This window comes from Euprymna scolopes, chromosome 1 (assembly GCF_053919585.1).
Source record: "Euprymna scolopes isolate OS-2025 chromosome 1, ASM5391958v1, whole genome shotgun sequence".
Taxonomy (NCBI): domain Eukaryota; kingdom Metazoa; phylum Mollusca; class Cephalopoda; order Sepiida; family Sepiolidae; genus Euprymna; species Euprymna scolopes.
Genome location: NC_136482.1, coordinates 93,296,428 through 93,322,222, shown reverse-complemented (window position 1 = coordinate 93,322,222; position 25,795 = coordinate 93,296,428). Strand labels below are relative to the sequence as shown.

At 32.3% G+C, this 25,795-nt stretch overlaps 1 protein-coding gene across 1 annotated transcript in view; it reads left to right on the top strand.

Moving 5' to 3' along the window:
* Positions 1-25,795, top strand: part of LOC145248065 (E3 ubiquitin-protein ligase RNF10-like) — a 58,509-nt gene that overhangs the window by 18,347 nt on the left and 14,367 nt on the right. The window contains exons 2-9 of the mRNA XM_080109870.1: positions 7,065-7,225; positions 9,045-9,247; positions 9,818-9,908; positions 10,888-10,945; positions 13,801-13,927; positions 17,755-17,894; positions 24,361-24,473; positions 24,579-24,623. Of these exons, the coding sequence (XP_079965996.1) occupies positions 7,065-7,225; positions 9,045-9,247; positions 9,818-9,908; positions 10,888-10,945; positions 13,801-13,927; positions 17,755-17,894; positions 24,361-24,473; positions 24,579-24,623 (938 nt within the window). The remainder of the gene's footprint in view (positions 1-7,064; positions 7,226-9,044; positions 9,248-9,817; positions 9,909-10,887; positions 10,946-13,800; positions 13,928-17,754; positions 17,895-24,360; positions 24,474-24,578; positions 24,624-25,795) is intronic.

Genomic DNA, 25,795 nt, shown 5'->3' with positions numbered 1-25,795 from the left:
CCAGTAAACTATGTTATAGTTTTTTGTTTTTTTTTGTCTTACTGTAATCCAGGACAAGAACACACATAGTCTAGAGTATCCAGCTTAGTGTTAATACTATAGGTAACATAACTGCACGATTACCCATATAAGCCAGTGTAGGTTAGCCATATTTAGACAATTTTATTTGACCTCTTGAATACAATGTTATTTTGAATATTTAGGCATATTTACTTGTAGAGGAAAATTATCCTCATTATCCTGACAAAACACTTGTACAGAGAAACCTTAGACACTAGAAAAGTGTCTATTTCTTTAAGAATGTGCGGTGGTTTCTGACAAGAATCTATTTAATAATAATGTGCTAAGGCAATTCCATACATATAAGTTAAAATATATCTTTAACTTAAAGCAGAGAAATTGTGCTTAATTTCTTTCAAACACACACTCACACACACACTTAAAATATTAAGTTTAACTTCAATTTTATTTATTTTTTTTGATAAATTCTAATTCCAATAATGTACTCCAAAGTAAGAGGATTTTATGTCATAAATATGTTGTTCCATTCATTTTTGGTAGACATAAATGTTGCAGGATTAAAATGTAACTTTTGTTGAAATTAATTGCTTTGAAAATGTGTAGAGCTTCAACACAACACCTAGATGACTCTTAAACTGAAATATCTTCACAATTATTATTTACAATTTTAATAAAAAAAACATTCTACATTTATTTCTGTCTTGTCATTTGATAATATTCTATGCTAAAATGTAAATAGATTTGAGATGTATTATTACCTATTCTATATAAAAAAAAAGTTTTTTTGTTTAATCTTTCATTTTGCTAATAGTACAGATGTTAATTTTTATTGAAATCTGAATGCTTTTTTTTTTTGCATGTTTCCTGGCATATGGTTGTTTTGTAATTTAAACTATAATCTGGTAAAACCACTCATCTTTTTACAGAGAAATTTTACAAATCTAACATTGGCCAACCCCGTTGAGAGCACCATCTGTTGTGACTGACACAATTTTCCACATATTTGTTTTGTACATGTTTGTGGTGTCACATCGGTACATCTTCACTTGTTGTATTTGTAAACAGTTTATAAACTAAGCAATCCTTCATACATTCTACGATGACAATACATGGCAGTACTAGCCAATCGAACAGATTGTGTAATATCAGTAATTCCATCAAAACAAAATGTTTCTAATAAAACATAACTTGTATGAGCTTGACGTCCTTAAATAATCAAAAATAAAATGTGCAAAGCTCACAAAATCATTAACTTTATTACTTAAAGGTTTTTCATGCTTAGCAATAATAGTCTATGAAAGATTGAAAACTGCTAAAAAGCAAACCTCAGTATCGATTTATGAATCAAGTCTTTTTTTAATTGGGTTGTATATTCTTTATTGGATTGAAATTTAATATTTTTGCACATGAAAGGAAGTTAAATATGAATACATGCTCTCTGCCTGAACATAAAGTTGCCAGTCCTGTTATAATCCAACCTGATTAACTTAATCTTCTAGTCAGTTGAGTAAATGAGTTCTGTCCCCACTTATTTTTCTATTTTTGGTATTAGAATCCCACCAAGATGTCTACTCCCACTTTCATTCTCATCTTGGCATCCATAATTGTTTCCTTCCACCACTCCTTAGAAATAGACTTGCTTGTTTTACATTTCTAAACAAATCGGAACTCTGGGAAATCTATTTTTAGAAAGGCTTGAAATAATCTTACTAACTTGTTTCTCTTGTCCGTTTTATTCCAATGAACTTTTATATTCATATATGTATAAATAAAATAAAATTCAAACTATCAGGATATTCTAAGTAGGGTAGTCCAGAGAGTAAATGATATTCTGGTGATTTCTTACAACTTAAGAGTAGCATAGACATAACATGACCTTGTCTCTCTATTCCCTACACTTTTGAAAGCCTTGTTTCTTAATTTGTTATAAAAATTGCACAGCCATATAATTTTGGAAAATAATTCGGTGCTGTATATGTTCTGTCTCTAGTCAAGGTAAAAGAAATCCTTCCCAACTGAAACAGTTTAATATTTTTATCCCATCCAGAGTGTATCATATTGGAAAACTGTTTTGCAATTACCCTATTGACTAGTCCACCATTTTTGAAAATTCCTATTGCTTTGGTTTTATAATTTCATCTTAATGTTCATTGATAATTAGGGAGGCAAATGCAATAGTTGAGCTTAAGAAAAAAAAATAAATGCATTGAAATCTGACGCTAATTCATACAAGAAAATTAAAACTTTGGAGGACAGAAAACTGGATACAAAACTGTACACATTGATATCCTGCTCAAATGACAACAGACGTGCAATTTCTTTATCTTGTCTACATATTTACTGATGACCACTATGCTTCAATTTCCCCATGCTTTTATTTTGTTAAAATATTGTAACATATTTTAAACATGTTAATATGTATTGTTATAAAAGGAAAGTCAATTATGGAAAATTTTGTGGTTCTTTCCTTCAACCAATGTAAACATTTATTACTTTGTCTATTTAAAGTAATAATATTGATACTAATTTATTTTTAATCGTTTCATTCAGTTTACTGGGAAAGTTTCATGTAAAATGATTATTTTGAAGTTAATGTAAGGATTTCTTGACCACGTTCTAACATCTTTAAGTTTTTGAAATAAAAGTTTTGAGTTACTATATTTGTTGAATACTGATCCACCAGTTTATTTTTAAAAAATTTGTTTGGAAAACTTGTTTAATTTTTATAGGGGTTCAGTTTATGTAAATTTAATATAAAATATTATCTTTGTAGTTGTGAAAAGGCATTTGTAAACATTTTTGCTAAAAATTGGTATGTTAAACTTGCATATAGCACTTGTTAAGAATTGGCCAAGATACTTTTTCAGTTTTTTATCCAATACTATTCTAAAGAAGCAAAAAGAAAAATGATTGTGGTAAATCAATGAAAAAATAACCATTTTACCATTCCAAATTCTGATAACCAGTCATGGTCCATTTAACAAGACATAAACCTGGTAAGCAGAATCCATCTAGTAACTAGGAAAAGTTCTTAAATATTTTATAATTTTTTTATAATTTTGTCATTTACTCCATAATCTTTGATCATAAAGTTTTAATTTTCAAATAAAATCTCAATTATCTTCCCCATAATCATGGATGAAGATTCTTCTATTCTAATTGTTCCAGGACAAATATTTTCGATATTACCCTTGGATGAATGCTAGACATGCCTAACTTATGGCTATCGTTGCAGCATTCATCCTGAGTTGCTCAGGCTGACTCTTTCCAATAAATTTATCACGTCCCGGACACTGGCTGATGAGGCACAGCGATCGAAGGCTGCTTCTGTTATAAGTGCAAGTCATTCACGATTTCAATAACTGACCCAGAATCTGTTCAGCATCCGGCTTCATCCTGAGCTAGGTTTTAAGTTGGCCACCATGACATTCCTTCTGACCTGGTGGTAGTGCTAGATGGATAACTTTATAGATGAAGTTACCTAGGTATTGACGAAAAGTGTGGTCAAACCAATGATGGAGAGATTTTTGGAGGGAGTGGATCTTGCAATGAGCACAAACTGTACTGTTGGAGATAAACTATTGCCAGTGCACACAGAGGATGCAGCATAGACAGTGATGTTTGAATATCTCCAGTTTGCATAGGTCACGTGTCTGCATAGACCAAGTCTTGCAACCATAAGAGAATGGTGCAGACGAGGGTCTGGTAGATTCTGACTTTGGTGTTCAGCCTTATTTCTTTTTCAAAACCAGAGCCATGATTGAAGTTGACAGAAGGTAGTGCAAGCATTGCTGATGCAGTTGAGAATGTTTTCCTTCCCTTGGCTTGTTGCAGTGATGGAAATGGCCAGGGCATTCGATGTGATCCAATTGATGGTGTAATTGAAAAGCATAGGCAAGAATGCATCCTTGTCAGACACCACAGTGAATGTTGAAAAACCATGACTCCTGATCATACATGCAGACTTCCAAAATTCTCCATATCAACAGTCAAATGTAATGTTGAAGTCAATGAAACAGACGATGGTCTTTAATTGGTAACTCCAGCCATGTTAAAGTGTTCTTCAGGAAGTGAAAATCTGGTCAGTACATCCTCGGACTGAGCGAAATTCGCATTGGTTTGATCTTGTCCGTCTTTGTTTTTGATTTCCCTTACTCTTTATCTCTGCTTAAGCCTAAACGTAGATTCCATGAACAAAGTTTCTTTCTTAGAACGGCATGCCTGTGGAACTGTCTTCTGTTTGCCTCCTTTCCAGCTGGCCGTCATATAGTTGTCTTCAAGTCCAATGCAAACAAGTTCTTGATGAGCCGTTCCACTTAAGTTAACAAATTTACCGAATTTCCACTACTAACGATTACTATGATTCTGATACTATACTCTTTAACCCTTATTCTTGAGTGGCCTCTGGGCCTTGATAAGTGGAGACTCCTATGTAAAAGGGAAGCAGAATGGCATCGCTCCAGTAAAGTTTTTTGGTTCCCCAAAAATGGGTGAAAATTTGGAGGGTTGGAACCAGTAAAACCAATTTTCTATGGCTAAAGGAATCATTAGTAAAAGCTCATTTTGATCTTGGTCATTGATTGTAGTCATCCAAAGAATAGGCTACTAGGAATCTGCTTTTATTACAACTGAAAGTTACTATAGTGATTTTTATTTATTTATTTTTTATAAGTCGATAGATGGAAATAAAATCGTTAATATGATAAATGCAAACATAGACGCAGTTTTGGAATATCTGAATACAACCTTGTTAAAAACCAAGATTCTAGGTTTCATTCATCATAGCAAATGTAATGTTTGATAATTTCTCATACAAACATTTTATGTATCATTATTTAACGTTTATAATTTACTAGCTGTACTCGCCTGCCATTATCCAGAATCCATTACATTCAAATTTGTTTTGTAAATATTTTTGCTCTACAGCACTTTTTGTTTTGTTAGGTTTAGTATCTTAAGCTAAAAAGCAAATAAGGAATGCTAACACTTACTAAAACAAATTATTCCTTTTTACTGATCTTGTTTTTTTTCTTGCTGAAACAGATTCAATATTTAAAAAAAAAAAATTGAAGTATGTGTTATTACCAATAGAAATTGTCGTCAGAATCCAAGTTTGATTTTTTTTTTTTTTTTTTTTTTTTTTTTTTTTTTTTAATTACATTTTCACCCCAAACAAGGCAAATTGCCACTTTGGTGTACTATCAGGGGCAACAACTACTGGGGTACTATGTAGGGATTTGGGCAGCAAGATGTCGGTTCACGTTACACTTTAACTTCTGCACGTCAGTACTGTTGGGGAAGCAGGGACCTGGAATGGAATTCCAGAGTCTAGCGGTTCTGGGGAAGAAACTATTGGAGTAAAAAGATCTTTTACATCTAGGGATCTCTACAGTGTGGGGGTGGGATTTAGCCTGTCGGGTTTGTCGAGGGTGCTCACGTCGTGGGGGCACAAGTGATTGCAGTTCGTTAGAGCATTCACCACTAAAATACTTGTAGAAAAGGCAGAGGGATGCAACATTTCGTCGATGGGACAGAGGCTGAAGCTTAGATGCCAGTTCAGAGCCTATCAGGTTTGCGACTCTCTTTTGAACCTTGTCAAGGAGCGAGAGACTAGTAGCAGATGCACCAGCCCAGATGTGACAGCAATACTCCATACATGGGCGAATAGTGGCCTTATAGAGGTACAGGATACTTTCGGGTGTTAGTAGTTTTCTGGCACGGTAGAGAGAGCCCACCTTTCTTGCAGCGGCCCTGGCAATGCCTTCAATGTAATTGTTCCAACTCATGTTTCCTGTGAATGTTAGGCCAAGGAGTTTGAAAGATGTACTCTCAGATAAAGAGTCGTTGCCCATTGCTATAGGTGGTGGAGAGGGTTTCTTGTAATTATTGAATGAAACTAATTTAGTCTTGGCAGCATTGAACGCGACCAACCACTTTTGTCCCCATTCCACCACAGATTGGAGGTCTCCCTCTAGTGTTTCTGCCATTTCTTTAGAAATGTGTTCATGATAATGATTTGTAAGCTTGAATGCTACTGAGGTCTAATTTCAGTCAACATAATTTTATATATTAGATTAGTAATTGGTTGTAGGTTTTCAAAAAATAGATTTTGTATATTTGTTTAAAAAAAAAAAATAATTCATATTTTCTGCCATGTAAGACTCGAGTCCTTGATGTTTTTTTTTTTTTTTTTCTAACCGTTTTGTTAAATGTATATACCAAGTTGATTAATGATGCTTTTCACAAGCTCTTTTATTTATTTTTAATATAATCTATTTAACCAATTTTAATTTCATCTAGAATTATGAACAGAAATATTGTAAACATAAACTTGTATAGTATTTTGAAATTTTAACTTTTATGGAGAAATTTGAATTTTATTTTTATTCATTCAAAATTATCATTTGTCTAGTATTTTGAGTGTTCATGCTAGTCTGTGTGCATTATGTATATAATTTCTTTTGCTTTTCCATATCTGCTCATACCTCTAATTATAAACAAATCTAGTTATTTATAGAGAAAATTATTGAAGATATTTTTTCACTATTAAATTTATGGAGTAGATTTAGATAAACATTTTAATTAAATCTTTATTCTTAAATTTTGTTAGCTTCATTTCTTGAAGCTTTTTTTATTCCTTATATTTCCTTAAAGTTTGGGCAGCATGTTGCTTCAATAGTTCTTGCTGTGGATTAATTTAAACAAGAATATTTATTTGTAGAATATCAATTTTAAATTGAAAGTATATTTAATAATTACTTAGCTACCAACCCTTCAGAATTTAGAGAAGTTTTTAATATTTAAAATATTCTAGGATTTCTTTTCTACCAATTAACTTGAAATGTTTTTTATCACAAATAAGAATGACCTACTCTTACTCCATATAACATCTGCTGGTTAGTCTTTTATTTCTTGCCAATGTTAAAAAACCTTGGACTTTATTTAGCTTTTAACATTTTTTTTTTTTTTTTTTTTTATATCATTTTGTTTTATTTATCCTCCTCACCCCCAAACCTTTTTTTAAATTTTGTTTTTAATTGTAGATAATGCCAGATTTCAACGTAATACAAGAAGAAAAGAAAATGGAGCCCGTTCATACCAAGATGCTAATCCCAATAAGAAACCTCTTCCTCAAAAAGCCCGGGCAGCCAGTGACAAGAGACCACGGCCTCGGGGTTATTTCAATGACAAGCAGAGGGATGAGGTAACTTTTGGAATGTGCTATATACTTCTTGTATGAAGATTACCATTTTCAAATCTATTAATTTAGACAAATAAATTGGATAGTTTGGCATATTTCTTGCACTAACGGTAAAGTATAGAGCTCGGTCTAAGTTTAACAATTTTTATATTTGTTTTGAAAAAGGACATTTTATTAACTATTTATTTATTTTTATTTTTTTTTCGATGATTTTGATTTTAATATAACAAATAATTGTTTCACAATATTGTTTTATTTCCTGAATAAATATTTAGCATTTGTGTTCAAATTTTTCTTTCTTAAAGAGGGACTGATTTGATTTTCAACAATTTACTATCCGCCATTTCTAAATTTTTGGGATGGGGATCGGTTATTCATATTATTTGGATTCATCAGACTACTGTTCAATTGTTAAAGTGACTTTCTCCTCAAGGTTGAAGATTAAATTCTCAGTGTGGGCAATTGAAAAATACAATTGCGAATTACTTAGGACCTCTATTCAGTCATGGCTGATGGAACGAGCATGTTAACCCCGTAAAGTAAATAAAGGGTTCCGTTCGAAATACCGTCTAAATTCCCATGTTCAACAGAAACATTCCAGAGTTTGACAAGATACACCTGAAGGTCAGAAGTTACATCAATCGAAACGTGAAAATCACACTTGAAATGAGAACATTATTCCGATGAATCCAACTAATACGAATTTATAATCTATTTCTAAATTCCAAGCAAAAAGGCAAATTCATTTCCTTTTTTTTTTTTCTTTTTTTATTTATGATTACATTATGAAGATAAATTTCTATTGAAATTATCAAAATGTTAAAGATTTTGTTTCAGGTTTACAACTAGGTTATGAATCAAATGTTTATTTTGAATTAATATTTCAAGTAGCAAACTTTGCAAAACAGTAGCAAACCAACAAATCTTATTAATTAAAACTAAATTCTAAGTCTTAGACAATCTGAACTTCATTTTATAACTCTTGCGTCATTTTCACAACTTGGTTCACATCTCTTGAATATTTAACATTAATTGTTATTGAAAAGCTTCTTTAAACTCTTTATATTTCATAATATATTGTAAGAGAACAAGAAAAATTAATCTAATTAACTAGTAAATATTGATTAAGTTGTAATATTTATGATCAATTGTACCTTAAGCTTCCTATTTTTATTTGAAATGAAATACTTTGAGTACATTATCGTAATATTGAAGTTATGTTTTGAAATTGGTTTAATTACATTTTTTCACTAATGACATTTTAGATTCTATATGAAATGAATTTTCAAATTTAAATAAACTAGAATTATGGGCTTACAAATTCTAGTATATATTAAATATATATATATATATAATTTTTTTTTTTTACAGCAATACATAGTTAAAGCAAATTATAGTTTTTGACTATGAAATAATTTCCAATGCTATTGATAATGTTTGATCATTATTTATTTTTATCACTTGTGCTTAAATTCATGTTTTGAAACATGATGTAAATCAGATCTATGACTATAATTATTTTGCTTAGATAATCTTTTATGTAATACTATCAATTTCTAGATCTGATATTTTGCAATTCTGCAATATATTTATGTTAAAATATTGTACAGATCGACAAAATCTCTGTATGTCTATTACCTTGACCTTTCTTTGTAGATCTCATACCAAACGAACATGGTTCGCTGTTCCAAACATCTTTAATTTTAATCATGATCATGCTTGTTTTCATTTTTTGATTGTGACAGTTTCAATTTAGAATTCTGAATTCTTGTATATTTCTATTTTCTCAATCTATTCTTTTTGTAACCCGTTTGTTTTTCAGGTAGCAAATGAAATTGTGGTGGAGTATAACTCCTCTGTGTCTAAAAAAGATTTGAATCGAATGATCAATTTCGATTATGGATTTCATCGCACTTCTATGAGTACCTATCATGGAAGTCTGCCTATTCGGCCTCGTCGCAATCACTATAAAACTGGTTATGGATCAGGAATGGTCTTTAACAAACAGCAGTATTTGCAAGCCAAGTGAGTATTTGAAATTTTGGCACTTGTATAGTTTAATCATGACATTAAAAAAATGAAAATATCGAAAAAGGTTATATTGTACGTATCCGTTTTGAACTGAAGATCTCTGAGGAAAAAAAAAATTTCACTTAATTTGATGGAGAGTTTTTCCTTTTTTTTTTTTTTTCTTTCAATGAAAAAACACGTTATGACAGCACGTTGAAGGTAGACATCTTTGAATTTAAAAAAATTGTTTAGAACAGAGGAGATAACTCCATTTAAAGCGCCGACATTCCATCCACATCTTTAATACTAGCTTTTATTACTAAAAATCAAGCCTTTTGCTCGATATAAATTGTTTTTTGTTGTGAAAAAAAAAAAAATTGATGAAATTAAGTTTTTTTGAGAATAACGGATACGTACAATTTAAACTTTTTTTTTTGAGATTTGCATTTTTTAAAATGTTTTGATTAAACCGTACAAATACCAAATTTTTTTTTCCTTGCTAAAATTTACTCAAAATGAAAATTCTTGAATTGAGGAATTTCTCTTGTAATTTATATGAATTATTTTCTGCCTGTTTTTTACCAGCTGCCAGTTTGTGATGAAAGACAGTGGTGACTATAGTATCCATGCTATAGATCCTGATCAACCAGTAGAGTGGGATAACATTGAACAAGTGGTAAATGTTTTAATACCAATTATTTATGAATTATAGAAATGATTAACAGTTACTATTTGAACTTGCAAAATTTTTCTTATTCAGTACATGCATTTTTTTTTTTTTTACATATTGCAATTTTATATTTATACATATTAAAAAATTAAATATCATTGAAAACTATTATAGATATTAATTGCTTTGTTTTCTCAATGTGTAAAATTTTGTATTCAATCTCGGGAATCGTAAGTGTAATTTCTTGGTTTAAAAAAAACTCTACTTTAACTTAAGTTCTTGGTTAAAATATTTTATCTTGCGTTTTTTGTTTTCCGTGTTAATTTTACTTTGTTTTACTTCATCTTGACCTTGATCATTCTAAGTTTAATCATAAATAAAACAATGTTTAACTGTTTTGGACTGTTCTTTTTGTATTCATAATGTTTCAGTTGTTGCACTCTGTCCTTCAAGATTCTGAAAGTATCAAAAATTTAAATCTTGTATACAGCATTAAATGACCCAAAAAAGGTTGATATGCTGGTTAAACAAACTGTCCTTCAAGAGGCTTTTGTCATAGTTTGTAACATGGGAATTTCAAATTGGATTGTTTATTTAATCCATTAAGGTAGATTGCTCTCATGTCTTTTACATATCTAAATATTTAATTCTAAAATGGTAAGGAACGAAGCATTAGAAGAATCGATTCCATTGGATTAAATGAAAGATTTTTGCTTGAAATTTTTAGTTTACAAGATTGTATTACATGTTTATACAGACTTTGGTCAAAAGAATTTGATAGTCTAAATGATTTTTCATAAAAATTGACGTTCTGAGGGGGAGAGGGACACAAAGACATTCAGACTAAAATATGGTTCTATAAATTCTATAATTATCCACACATGATTAATTTAATATTCATATTTTTACTTTTCAGTGTTTGATTAAAATAGCTTAATTTAGATTTTATGACTGATTTTTTTTTTTCTTTTTCCTACCTTTTTAGTGCATGACAACACCTGATTTGCCATCCTGCCCTATCTGTCTGAGTTCGCCTGTGGCAGGTAAATTATTTCTAAATCATGTTACATTTAAACATATCTCAACTGTGAATATTCAAGTTAGAGTAAAAAAAAAAAGTACTTGTCCAGTTTAATCAAGACATTAAAAAATGAAAATATCGAAAGAAAGGGTCTATTGTACATATTTATTTTGGACTGAAAATCTCTGGAAAAAAAATTTCATTTAATTTGATTGAGTATTTTTTATTTATTTTTTTTTTACAGCGGAAAAACACGTTTTTATGAGAGCGCATTAATGTCGGCCATTATGGAATGTTTTGAACACGCCACGGGGAGATAACGCACTGACATTTTTATTTTTATTACTAGCTTTTCTTCCTAAAAATCGAACCTTTTGCTCAGTATCATAACAAATTGTTTTGCTGTAAAAAAAAAAATAAAAATAAAAAATAAAAAAAAAAAAAAAAACTACTTAAATGAAATTAAGTGAATTTTTCGGAGAACTTTGTTCCATAATGGATACGTACAATTTAAACTTTTTTTTTTTTTTTTTTTCGATATATTTTCATTTTTTAATATCTTGATTAAACTGTACAAATACCAACAAAACTAAGGACTATAAAGTACTGGATTGGGAACATTGGCGGAGTGAACAGATTTTTTTTTCTTAGTTTTAGAAGAATGCATAAAGGATATGACCAGGAATTAATATCATTCTCTTTTTTTTTTTTTCTATGACTGACAGAGCAACAATAAGCGAGCAAAACTTTCAAAAAAATCTTTATCAATGATCTCTCAAACTGCATTCTAAGTTCACAAGAAGTTTGAGATATATGCATATGCAGACGATACCACCATCTATGGCAACTCTTCAAAGGTCAGCAATGATTAAGATCTGAGTCTCTCTCCTCCAACCTTGAGCACATGATGCAGTGGGGCAAAAGGTGGTTGGTTAATTTCAGCAGATCTAAAATAGTTTCTATCTTTTCACCAACAGTTTGATCCTCACCTAACCCCAGTTAGGAATAACTCATCTCCAGGAAGCACCCTGCTTCGACAAGCTTTTTGAACTGATCTTCACTCCTGACCTGACATGGAAGATTTGCATCAAATCGGTTGCCACGGTCGCTGGAAAAATTGTTGCGCCATTCTACTGCTCCAGAAGATCTCACTCTGACACAATTTTCTACTTGTATAAAAGCCAGATGCATCCTAAAATGGAATACTTTTGCCACATTTGGGGATGGGTCATTCAAAGCACCCTATCTTGCTTTGACAGTTCAAAATCGGCTTTGAAATCTGATAAGTGATGCCCTTTCTCCTCCAGGCATCCTCTTTTCCACAGAAGAAACATTGTGAACCTGGCTCTGTTCTATCATTGCTTTCGTGTCAGGTGCTTGTCGAAGCTTCAATTTATGTCCCCCACGCCCCCTGTCAAACTTTCATAAAAGCACTCGTCTATCTACAACCACTATATACAATTTCCCCCACTCTGTCTGTGCCTAAAATTTAAATGCAAGTTCTATGAACAAAGCTTCTTTCCTAAAACTGCCCGCCTATGGAACTTTGTTCTACTAGCCTACTTTTCAGCTGACTATAACATGGTGTTTTTAAAGTCCAATGTAAACAAATTCTTAATGAACCGTCTCCTTTAATAGTCAATTTCTATCTATATTCACCCATTAACCCTTATCCTTGCGTGACCTTCAGGCTTTCATAAGACATGACTCCTGTGTAGTAAAAAAAAAAAAAAAAAAAAAAAAATTAAATAAATTTGTATACTGTATTAAAATTTGTAACACTTATGCTTTTCTATAGAATATAAATTATGATTGCAGTGGATGGAGAACATTTCTGAAAATATAGAATGGTATTGTTTCAGAGATAGCACACTTTAAATTAAGAATTTTTCTGTGATTTATATTATTATACAAAAATGTGTAATTCCAAAGATTAATTTTGGGCATATGCCCCCACCTGACTCATGTGTATATGACATAATTTAGAGGTCCAATTTTCACAAACTACGCATTAAATTAGATGTACCTTGGCCATAACAATATTGTCTTCCAAGTGGTCTATTGTATCTGGTTTATCAGCATAAACATGAAACTTTACATATCCCCAAAGAAAAAAAATCTAATGGTGTTCAATTGCACAAATGAGGTGCCCAGTAGGCATGTCCATTTCATATTCACTCATCAAATGTAAAATAAAATAAATTCACACAGTTTGCAAATGCTGTTTGGGTGTCGGTCTCTTCTTGATGAATTACCAAATTAAGCTGAACTCCAAATAACCGATAGTTGTCAAATTTGCAATTAAAGTAAATAGTTGTCAATTTAAAGTTCGTTGCCTCTAAAAACGCCCTTTTATTTTATTTTTTATTTTTTTCCTTAGGTATTAATTGTGAGTGAGTAAAAAGCAATAAATATTAATCTGAAATAATTTGTAATTGGGTGCATTTCTATCAAAAAACCAATTTGAATTGTCCAACGAAAACTGGAACCTTTATCGATTCATATGTTAGAACGTTCTGATTTATTTAATTGTTTTAGCATTCAATAGAATACTCTTGTGTACATAATAAAAAATAACTGAAGAATTGTTGGAACTATAGTTGATTCAGTCAGATATTGGGAGAACTTTTTTTCTTTTCTATTATTTTTTTTTTTTTTTTTTTTTTTGCTGTTGTAATCATAAACACTTAATTATTTAAAAAAAATGTGCTTTAACAGTTTATCAAATGACTAAATTTTTTAAAACAAGAAATTACTATAGGCAATAAAATTTATCACTTTGGAAATAAGTTTAATTAATTCCAATAAAACAAGAGTTTATGAGAATGTAAATTAAAAAAAAATTTGTTTTAATTGCTCTTATTTCTTGTATTCTAGGTAAAATCACCAAGTGTGGTCACATCTATTGTTGGGCCTGCATTCTCCATTACCTTGCCCTGTCTGAGAAGAACTGGCATACATGCCCCATTTGCAGTGAAGATGTACATCAAAAAGATTTGAAAAGGTAATTTTTCTGTTTTGAAAACCATTCTGTTGCCATTGGTGACGATCTGTGCTGCCTCCAGACAGCACAGTTCATCAATGGCAACAATACATTCTGATGGTTAGGAGCTTTTATATATATATATATATATATATATATATATATATATGTGCTCTCTAAACTCTAACACCACTTTTCCCTTTACAGTAGAACTCTGAGATATCGTGGCCCTAGGATACAGCTTTTTCAGGTTACAATGTGGAATAAAATATATTTCCTGACTCTGGTTACAGTATTTTCCCCGCCTTATGGTGTTATTTATGTTTTTTGATTATATACATGTGTATTATATACTGTACTTTATTTAGTTACTAATTTTTAATACTGTATCCAGGAGTTATACTGTAGTTGAGTTAGAGGAGTAATTGAAGCCTGCTCTTCCTTATATCTTAAGAGATAAGTTACACTTAATTGCATTATATATCTGATTTAGAAGGTGGTAGCTATGAACCATACAAAGTTTCATTAGATTTTAACACTGAACTGGCCTGAGTAAACATGTACTTGGGAGAATTTCTGACCTACAGGTGCTAAAATTTCACTCTAGATATGACAGTCATGTTTATATGAAAGCAGGTGGGTTTCTCCCAAGTCACTTTATGCTTTGGTTCTGTTGTGATTGAGCAACATATGTAATGAAAGTTTAGCTCTAAAAAAATTAACCCAAGAGTTCATTCAGATACAAATATACAATGTAATTATTGAGAAATTAATTATCTCTACCAAGATTAAGTTATCAAATCTATTATACAACTCCTTTTATGATTTCTATCAGCAAATCATATCCAAATCCTTTTATTGCATTTTCACCCTAGACAAGGCACCGTGCCACTTTGATGTAGGGGGCTACTATTTAAATCTGTAAAATTAATCTGTAGCCACACTTTTTAATAGTGCAAGTAGGTAAAAAGAAATGTGCAGAATTACCATGAAGAACTACTATTAGTCTTCGCAACCCCAAAAAATAAGACCTATCCATATAGCTGTTTCAACACGTTTGGTGGTGAGTGGTGAGAAATCTGGAATTATTTGCTTGTACAACTGAAGAAAAAAGAATGAATCTAAAAAAAAAAAATAGAATGCAAACGGAATGAGAAAAAACATTGATACCCACATTTATATTATCACTTTTAATAGTCCCAAAAGCTTTGTTTAAATCCTAAGTTAGTTACATTGCAATGAAAGTTGACACCAATATTCTTGATCAACTCTAATGTTGCAGTTGACAAGTTAAGGCACAACCAAAGCCGATGTACAAAAAAGAAAATATGCAAAAAATGTGAAAATGATTCACATTGATATCTCAAAGAAACATTTCTCAAACAAGATAAAATTATTAAATATTACCAGATATTTAATAACCTGATATTTTTTCACATGCATTATTTTGAAATAGATTTCTTTAAAAATGTCTGCTTTTGATTATTCAATAAAAAATTACCAACGAATTGGGTATAAGAGACAAGCTAATTAGAATGACATATTCGTTTCTTCCATCCATACTAATGACTTTTTAACTGGGAGATATTTTATTAGGTGACAAACATAACTTATCTACTACATATTAGATAAATAACTGGACATTTCTTTACCATTTTTTTTTTTTTAATCTAAGGACCTTGTAAATTATTTTTAACAACTTTTCACATTATTTGACTAAATGTTACCATTCAAACTTTATGCATAACAGAAGGGTGCACTTAATTTTGTCTGCACATGTATGGATACAATTTGAATATATTTTCATATACTTTTCTCGTGGAGAAAGTTTCACTTCTAACTTTGCCAAAAAACGATTTTTTGTTATTTCTGAAATTATGTCCATGAATTATTTTAACAGAATCCGTTTTTTTTTTTTTTTTTTTTTTTTTTTATAAATGGATTTTCACGTTTCTATTGGCAATGCTGCTGCTGCTGCTACTAATATTACTTAGCTGCCACTCAAAATACATGGAGTGATAGGTCTTGTAATAAAAATCATACTGTTTACAGAAAGAACAGATTTTTGTATCATCTGCTTGAATTAATATGGTCTAGCAAGTATTTAAAACTGCAGACAAAAAATAAATTAAAACTAAAAAAAAAAATAAACACCATTAAAATACACAATTATAAGTTAATATTTTTAAATTACTGTAAAAAAAATAGATTTACATTATAAAATATTTTAATAACAAAGTGTGAAAAGTTTTTATTAAATTGACTGCATTATTAAATGACCTGAAAATGGTTGATATACTATAATTCTGCAGCTTTTTTTAAATTTAAAAAAAAATTTTTTTAATTTTTTTCATTAGTAAATTTGCCAAACTGAATAATGATATAAATCTTGTATAATCTCATGAATTTAAGCTGAATATCTGATACATAGCATATCTCGCAAGAAAAAAAGCCTCTAATGCTGTTTTGATCTATAAATTATCAGGTTGACAAGAAAGTTCTTAACTTTTAAATTCATATGAACATATTTCAGCTCAAACAAACATTTATTGATCGAAAGAAGCACCATCAGAATCCACACACTTTTGCCAAAACAAAACAAGTGTATTTATGCCAGTAATGTAAAAATCTTGCGTTCTGGTGGTGGTGAAGTTGCTGAAGGCCTTTTTGATATTGCTTAGGTTTTTGAAGCATTTCTCATGTAGAAAGTTGTTAAGATGCTTTAAAAAGTGGTAGTCATTAGGTGAGGTCTGGAGAGTATGGCGGATAAGGCAGTTTCATAGCCCAATTCGTTCAACTTCTACAGAGTCAATTTAGCAACATGTAGTCGGGCATTGTCATGGAGAAGAATTAGGCCTTTATTGTTGACTAATGCTGGGCATTGTTGTTGAAGTTTTTTATGTATTTCATCCATTTACTGACAGTATTTCTTCACTGTAATGGTTTTGTCTGCATTAAAAAAAAAAAAAAAAACTGATAGATGAGGCGGATTGCAGACCACCAAACAGTCATAGTGACTTTCTTTTAGTGAAACTTTGGCTTCAGATGTTGTGGAACGTTGTCGGCATGTAATCACTGAGCTGAGCATCACCAGTTGTAAAGAACCCACTTTTTATCGCAAGTTACAACCCAGACAAGAAACGGGTCATTCTTGTTGGAAAATTACACTTTATAACAGTGTTTTTGTCATTCAGTTCTTGAGGTACCCATTTATCAAGCCTTTTTTGTCTTTTTAATCTCTCAAGTGGTTGTCATATATGTTATGTCTGATTCAGAAGCAAGTTCTTGAACAGTTGTGCGTGAATTGGCTTCAACTAAGGCTCTTAATTGATCATTGTCAACATTCGATGACCGACCACTACAATTACCATCTTCAAGACGCTTGTTGCTGCCACAAAATTTCTTAAACTACCATTGTACTGTGTTCACTAGTGGTACCTGAGCCAAACACTTTATCTTTCAGCACCTTTGCAACATTGCTTGAATTAAAATAAGATAATTGTGCAAATTAGCTTTTTTTTTTTTTTCCATCTTGTATTCAACGTTCTGAAAAGATTGTCTTAAAACGATTAAAGCCGAAAACTTTCTTTAAAATGATATATAAAGTAACTGTATTATGATAAAACTTTTTAAATCAAAATTTAAAATTCTGTAAGAACTTTCTTCTCAACCTAATAGTAAACAATTTTAGAAAGTATTTAAAATGAAACATGAAAATATTTTTCTCCGACTTTTACTTTCTGAAACTGTAACACATTTGTAGTTATTGTTTTGTGTGTAATTTGTTTGCAAATAATTTTGCTTCAATTTTTTTATTTTATTTTTATTTTTTTATATTTTCATTTTAGTGTTAAGACCATAGAAGTTCATCGTTACAAAATTGGTGATACGATCAAGCTAAATTTGATGAGACGTGACAAAGGCAATACAATATCTGTGGCCAGATCAAACTGGAATGGACTCCCATCAAAACCATTCAATGTTAAAGGTAAATACGAAAGAGTAATTATCTGAAGATCATTCAAATTTCAAACCAAATTAAAACATGTTACCTATTACACTACAAATAAGGCAATTTTTCTCTTTAAAGCAATATATTAACATATCCCAAACTAATTAAACAACTTTTAGGCAAATTAGTATAGAGTAGATGCATCAGCAATTCAAAATTTTAGTTTTGCCATTAAGATCAAGTTTTCACATGATGCATTGTCATTGCGAAAGGTCACATTTTTGTGGCAGTTATTTGTGTCTTCCTTCAAATGCATCAATATTTACTATTAATAATCCTTCCTTTCTCAAGGTGATGAACAAACTACTTTGCATGTCCTTGCCATCACACACACACACAAGAATATGGAGACCAAACTTTTGCTTGCTGATAATTGCATGTTTGATTGCTTTCAGTTTTTCACTTGTTGCTATCTAATTTGATCGAACTAAGTGTTCAGCATCATTTATGTCTGTACGACCAGGTTTAAAATTAGTATACTACCTCTTAGCTATAGTTTCCAACATATATAGGCATTACTTTGCTTGAATAATATTTTTACAATCAGAAAGCAATGCTTTATCAACACACAAAACTAAGATTTTTCTATTGTAATGTTTTCCAATGGGAGTTTAACTTTTTCTTTTTTTACATAGGCATCACCACTTGAGGATAAGAGATAAGAGTGTACAGTAGTCAATTGGGCAATATATAGTAATCGTTAGTAATGGAAATTCGGTAAATTTGTTAACTTAAGTGGAACGGCTCATCAAGAACTTGTTTATGTTGGACTTGATGACAATCAGATTGTAGTCAGCTGGAAAGCAGGAAAACAGAACACAGTTCCACAGGTGTGTAGTTCTAAGAAAGAAGCCTTGTTCATGGAATCTACGTTTAGGTTTAGGCACAGATAAAGAGTGGGGGGAATTATTGATATAACTAATTAGCCACAAATTGACATGTGCCATTTAAAGGTTAGTACTTTATAAAGATTATATGAACTTTTTATTGGTGACATGGTCAATATATGGGTCATGGGACTTAAGAACTGAAATCTTATTTCATTGATATTTTGCGATCCTTTTCATTTTTTGTACTCTCTCTGACAAATTGGAAGTGATTTTTTTTTTTTTTTTTTTTTTTTTGTATATATATTTAGTAAATAACACCCGCCCCCCCCTCACCTTTCTCTCAAGGAGAATCTTTATATTTCCCTCAATATGAAAACAAACTAGGAATTGTACCTTAAATATAAGTGTTTTTTACATGTGAAGTTTTCTTATAAACATGAAAAATAGTTCTATGTTTATAGTTGCCTTAACAATTAAATGCCTCTTGCCCACATTATGCATATTGAAACTCATCTATGTATAAGTATTATTTTAAAAGTATTATCATATATGAATACCTTCAGAGTTATTAAGGTGACAACATCAAGGTTTCTCCTAATCCTCTCCTGCTGGATAGGGTTCAAAATAGACTTCGTAGCCTCGTAGGGGATGCCCTTTTCTCTTCTCTGTAACCTCTTTCTCACAAGAATTTGTGAGTCTGTCTCTGCTTTATCATTATTTTCGTGGCAAGTACTCTTCTGAGCTCCAATATATTGTCCCCTCTTACCAAACATTCACCATTTCTCTTATAATTTTGAAAACCCTATCAATAATTTCCCACCACTCTTTATCTGTGACTAAACCTAATGTAGATTCCATGAACAAAGTTTCTTTCTTAGAACTGCACGCTTGTGGAGCTGTCTTCCATTTGCTTGCTTTCCAGCTGACTACAATATGGTTGTCTTCAAGTCCAACGTAAACAAGTTCTTGATGCGCCAGTCTATTTAAGTTAAATTTACCGAATTTCTATTACTAACAATTATATTGTCCAATTGACTACTATACACTCTTTAACCCTTATCCTCAAGTGGCCTCTGGGTCTTGATAAGTGGTGATGCCTATGTAAAAAAAAATATATATATATATATCCAAGGGAAACTCCAGATGGCCTTATGTGTGTATATATATATATATATATAGTGTGCATTCATTTATTTATAAGAATTATTTCAAGTGTTCTATAGTTCAGTGGTCAACAACGTCAAGGTTGCTGCTAAAGTAAGCCCCTTTTTTAATATACTATTTTGTCTGATGAACTTGAGAAATGTTGGATAATTGCTAGTTTTATATCTAAAGTAAAATGAGATTTTCCCCTAAAAAATCTTAATATGTAATGCACATGTAGCTTTTTGTTGTAAACAAAATAAAATATTTTTATTTCCAGTTGATTTTTTTTTTCTTACTCTTTATATTTAATCCGACCAGTAGTTTTTGTTTGGATTAGTAATACCAGAGATAATTGAAAAACATACTCTTCTGTCAATCAAGTCGTTTCGTGTTATTCACATTATCTCACTTAATATTTGAACCTGATAGTTTAATTTTTGCTTTATTACATAAAAAAAAGATTATATATACTAACAAGACTGTATTGGCATTGTCTGGTGGAAATATGATACAAAACCAAAACAGATTCGGTAAAGGGATCTCTTCTTCTTTCCCCAAAATAAATGAAACCATTGTTATCTAGTGCCTTATGTGAGTCTCATAAACTATTGACTATGGATAAACAGCTGAAAAAAAGATTTTTTTTTTTTCCATAGGAGATAAATCCTGTGAGTTTTTTTTTTTCTTCTTCCAAAGATGATTGTGGCTTTAAGAGGGTTTTATGCAATTATGAGAGGGTGGGTAGTTGCCACTCTGACTTGGGGTTAATGATAGAGCTAAGGGAAATTATGTGTGGACATCCTGAAGATGATAGAAACAAAACAAAAAGTTCTAGAATTTAGAGGGATGGTTGGTTTAACTTATATTTAATGTAAAATAATTCACCATTTTGAGACCATTCTAGCTTTTTAGGACAGTTGCCCAATTTATTTTTTTATAGGAGATAAATCGTGCACTTTATTGTTAGGTCTAAAGAAAGTTTTAGGAAGAGGAGGCTTGCCACTCTACCTAGATTTTTTTTTTTTAAGAGGCTGTTTGACACTGTTTACGGTTGGGTGGATCATAAAATCTTACCAAAACGCTGTTTTATGTTGTTCACATTTTTATCACTTTATTTGCTAAAACTTAAAATATATAATGTACATTATTATTTATTAATCCATTTGAAAGTATATTCATTTCCAAACAAAACTATTGTATTTTGAGGACTTAAAATGATTTAGTTTTTGAAATGACTTTTAACAGAACCCTGTGAAAATCCGTGATTATCCAAAACATTTTATCATCCGTGTGTGTTGCTACATTGAGCATTGTATAAAAGTGCAAATCAAAACTGAACCAGTAAAAAAAAAAAAAAAAAAAATACTCCTTGCTTTAGTACATTTTTTTTTTTTTTTTTTTTTTTATTACATTTTCACCCCAAACAAGGCACATTGCCACTTTAATGTAGGGGGCTACTATCAGAGGAAACATCTACTGGGGTACTATGTAGGGATTAGGGCAGCGAGATGTTGGTTCACGTTACACTTTAACTTCTGCACGTCAGTACTGTTGGGGAAGCAGTGACCTGGAATGGAATTCCAAAGTCTAGCAGTTCTGGGGAAGAAACTATTGGAGTAAAAAGATCTTTTACATCTAGGGATCTCTACAGTGTGGGGGTGGGATTTAGCCTGTCGGGTTTGTCGAGGGTGCTCACGTCGTGGGGGCACAAGTGATTGCAGTTCGTTAGAGCATTCACCATTATAATACTTGTAGAAAAGGCAGAGGGATGCAACATTTCGTCGATGGGACAGAGGCTGAAGCTTAGATGCCAGTTCAGAGCCTATCAGGTTTGCGACTCTCTTTTGAACCTTGTCAAGGAGCGAGAGACTAGTAGCAGATGCACCAGCCCAGATGTGACAGCAATACTCCATACATGGGCGAATAGTGGCCTTATAGAGGTACAGGATACTTTCGGGTGTTAGAAGTTTTCTAGCACGGTAGAGAGAGCCCACCTTCCTCGCAGCGGCCCTGGCAATGCCCTCGATGTAATTGTTCCAACTCATGTTTCCTGTGAACGTTAGGCCAAGGAGCTTGAAAGACGTACTCTCAGCTAAAGAGTTGTTGGCCATTGCTATAGGTGGTAGAGAAGGTTTCTTGTAATTATTGAATGAAACCAGTTTTGTCTTGGTGGCATTGAACGTTACCATCCATTTTTGTCCCCATTCCACTACTGATTGGAGGTCATCCTCTAGTGTTTCTGCCATTACTTTAGATATATGTTCATTTGTTTTCCTGTCGTGCCTGCTATAGAGTGTGGTGTCATCAGCATATATACCCATCTCAGAGGCAATTTTGTCGGGGAGGTCATTTATGAATATCAGGAACAGCAGAGGACCAAGGATAGATCCCTGGGGCACTCCCGCATTTATATCATATTGTTTAGACGTACGACCGTCGAGGACAACCTGGATTTTTCTCTTATCTAAGAAGGATTTAATTATGTTGAGTATTCTACCAATGATACCGTAAGATCTAATCTTCCTGAGGAGACCTTCATGCCATACCCTTTCAAAAGCCTTAGATATATCTAGAGCTACTGCTCTGCCCTCTCCCGCTTTGTCCAGTGAATGGTATATGCGTTCAGAGATTACAGTGAGGATGTCTGCCGTGGAACGGGCTTGTCTAAATCCATATTGATGGTCGGTCAGAAGTTTAGCATCTGTAAGGTGCTGGACTAGAGCATGGTTAATTAAGGTCTCAAATATTTTGGCAAAAAGTGGGAGGAGGCTAATAGGGCGATAATTTAATGGGTCAGTTCTTTCGCCAGAATTCTTGAATACTGGTACCACAGAAGCAGTTTTCCAACAGCTCGGAAAGCAAGATTCATTAAGGCATTTGTTGTAGAGTTTGGAGAGAACTGGAGCTACTTCGGCTGAGCACTTTTTTAATAGCACAGCTGGGATGAGGTCGGGTCCACATGCTTTGGAAGTGTCAAGGTTTTTTATGATAGCATGCACCTGAGCAGGGGTGATTTCCAGATCGTCTAGCGTGGCGTCTGTCCGCATAGGAAATTGAGGTAGGGGGTGGTTTAGAGGGTCCAGTGTGGAGTTTGAGGCAAACCGACTGGCAAGCATGTTAGCCTTCTCGGTTGCTGAGCAAAGAACCTCGTGATTGTTGGTTAGTGGGGGAATTGTTGATTGCCCATTATTTACTACACTGTTGTAGATTTTCCAGAAGTCACGAGTTCCTAGTTTTTGTGCTTCGATGCGTTTTTTAGTGGTTTCCGTAAATTCCCTCTTAGCTGTCGCTATTTCTTTCTTAACGTTACTTCTAGCTTCTATGTACTTTTGTCTGTTTGAACTGGACTTATGTCGGTTAAACCTGCGGAATGCATGCTGCCTTTGAGCAATGGCAGTTGCACAAGTCGAAGTAAACCATTGGGGAGAGTGGGGCTTGCTATAGAATTTCCGCATGGGAACATGCGCTTCGATTGCAGTTTTGAACCATTCAGTGGTCTCAGTTGCACACTGTTCAGCAGGAAGAGAAAAAATATTTCCCCATGGGGCGTCTCTGATAAGATCTCTGATAGCTTCCCAGTCAGCCTTTTTATAATATCTTGTTGTTTTGAGCACTGGCTCTTCAGTTTTGGGTCTAGAGTTTAGGGCGATTTCAACCATTATTACCGCATGATCAGCGTTCCCAAGTGGGCTGTCGGCTTTCGTTACACAATCATCAGGAACTGTGGTCAAAAACAGATCTAATAGTGATGCATGTTGTTCTTCCTGATCAGGGAAGCGGGTTGGAAAAGTAACAATTTGCGATAGGGAGTGAGATACAGAGAAGCTATGAGTTGCACTGCCTGCTGCATCTGTGTAAGTAGAGAATCCAAGCCAGTTTTTGTGATGGACATTAAAGTCACCAAATACATGTACTTTGGCGCTAGTGTCGAAGGAGAGTGCTGTGTCTATGCTGTCAGATACTTTGTTTATTATGGTGCAGTCTTGGGTCAAGGGAGAGCGGTAGAGAAAGTAGAAAGAAAATGAAATTAAGGAATTAGTTTAAAAACAAATTAAGTTCATAATTTGTATGCTAAATGTAAATAACAAATTTTAAAATGTGATTTAAAAACTTTATTTTAATTTTCTTAAGTAGATTTTAAAAAAAATTTTTTCCATATACAAATCACAAATTGTGAATTAAAAATTCATGCTATTAAAAGTAAGCTATCCAAATTTCAGCAGAAACCTGATGCACTCATCTTTTTAATGATCAATTTTATTACTGATAAATGTTTTGGGAAATAATGGGCAGAAAGTCTTGATATATGGCAGTTCTAATTAAATATGAATTATTTTTGCAGTTTAGCTGACTTAGTTTTATCAGATTTTCCTATTCTATCATAGATGTGCGCTTCAGCCTTTTTGTGTGAAACATTAATGGTTTGAATAGAACTGATTTGTACAAATTTATTGTTTTGCATTTAGAAAGTCACATGGCCTGTTACTCTAAAGTAGTGACCGCTACTCCTGCTGATGTCCAAGAATTGGTTACAGAACCAGAGACTGCACAACTTGTAAGACAATTGGAAGAAGCTGAAGTAAGTACTTTTATGTCTTTTTCTTTTCTTTTTTTTGTATTTATTTTAGTTTTTATCTTATTTTTGTATTTTCAACAATGTTAATATTTGTACTTGTTTTTACAGGAGTCTGAAAAATGTTTTATTGAATCTGCATTGTTTCAACAAAAGGTAAGTTTTATTTTGTTGAATATTATAGGTTTTATTGCATTAAGAGAGACATTTCACAAGTTGTAAAAGCTAATTAAAAAAATTATTTTCATGAATCTCAATTTTATTAGGAATAGTAACTTCATTCTTTTTGTAACATGGATTTTTTTTTTCCCATATCTTATAATGGGGATTTAGAAAAAAACTGCCTTTACACGCGATTTGCAAACTGTGCATGCACGAATTGTCAGTACCTTCTTTCATTTTAAATAGCTAAGTTTGATATGAAATAGTATCTGTAATTGTTGGCACCACATCGATAATAGGGTTCAGTTACTAACATTTCAGTTCTGCGAATTTGCACCCGGCACATTTTCTTTACGACCGGGCAATGCCGGGCACCTTCCGCTAGTTTCTTATAGTTCACAAATGCCCCAAACAAAACAAATTTCGTTTTTACACATAAATAATTTATTGGTGCACTAATACACGCACAGGCTTTTACAGTGCATATACAAATGCATAAACTTGTGGAGCATCAGTTGCATTCATGTTTGTATATTGTGAATATTGCTATTGCATTGTTTGCAACACACTGATAAACATGGGGGTGGGGGGTCGTGTTTATGATCTCACCCAGCAGTATAACCTGGCTAAATCAACCATTTGTACAATCTTGTAGAACAAAGCTGTACTGATATGGCTAAGGGAATGATTATGTTAATGTAGCAACTGTCACAAGTGTTAGTTGAGAAATTATTGAAATTAATGAAAGGATATTTTTTGAGGAAGCCAAATGGATAAATTGAATTTGCATTCATTTCAATGGAAAAAATTTGTCTTCATTTAAACATTTTCGTCAGATGTCATCAAAGAACAAATTTAGTTTGTGACCTAAAAATACCACTGTATTTTTCTGGAAAATCTACAAGTGTAATAAGTAATGGACAATCAACAATTCCCCCGGTATCCAACAATTATAAGGTTGTTTGCACAGCAACTGAGAAAGCTAGCATGCTTGCCCATCAGTTTACCTCAAACTCTGCATTGGATCTAGTAAACCACTCCCTCCTTGATTTTCTTTTACAATATAAAACCACACTAAATGATCTGAAAATCACTCCTTATCAAGTACATGATATCATAAAAAACCTAGACACTTCAAAAGCGTGTGGGCCTGATCTCATCCCGAC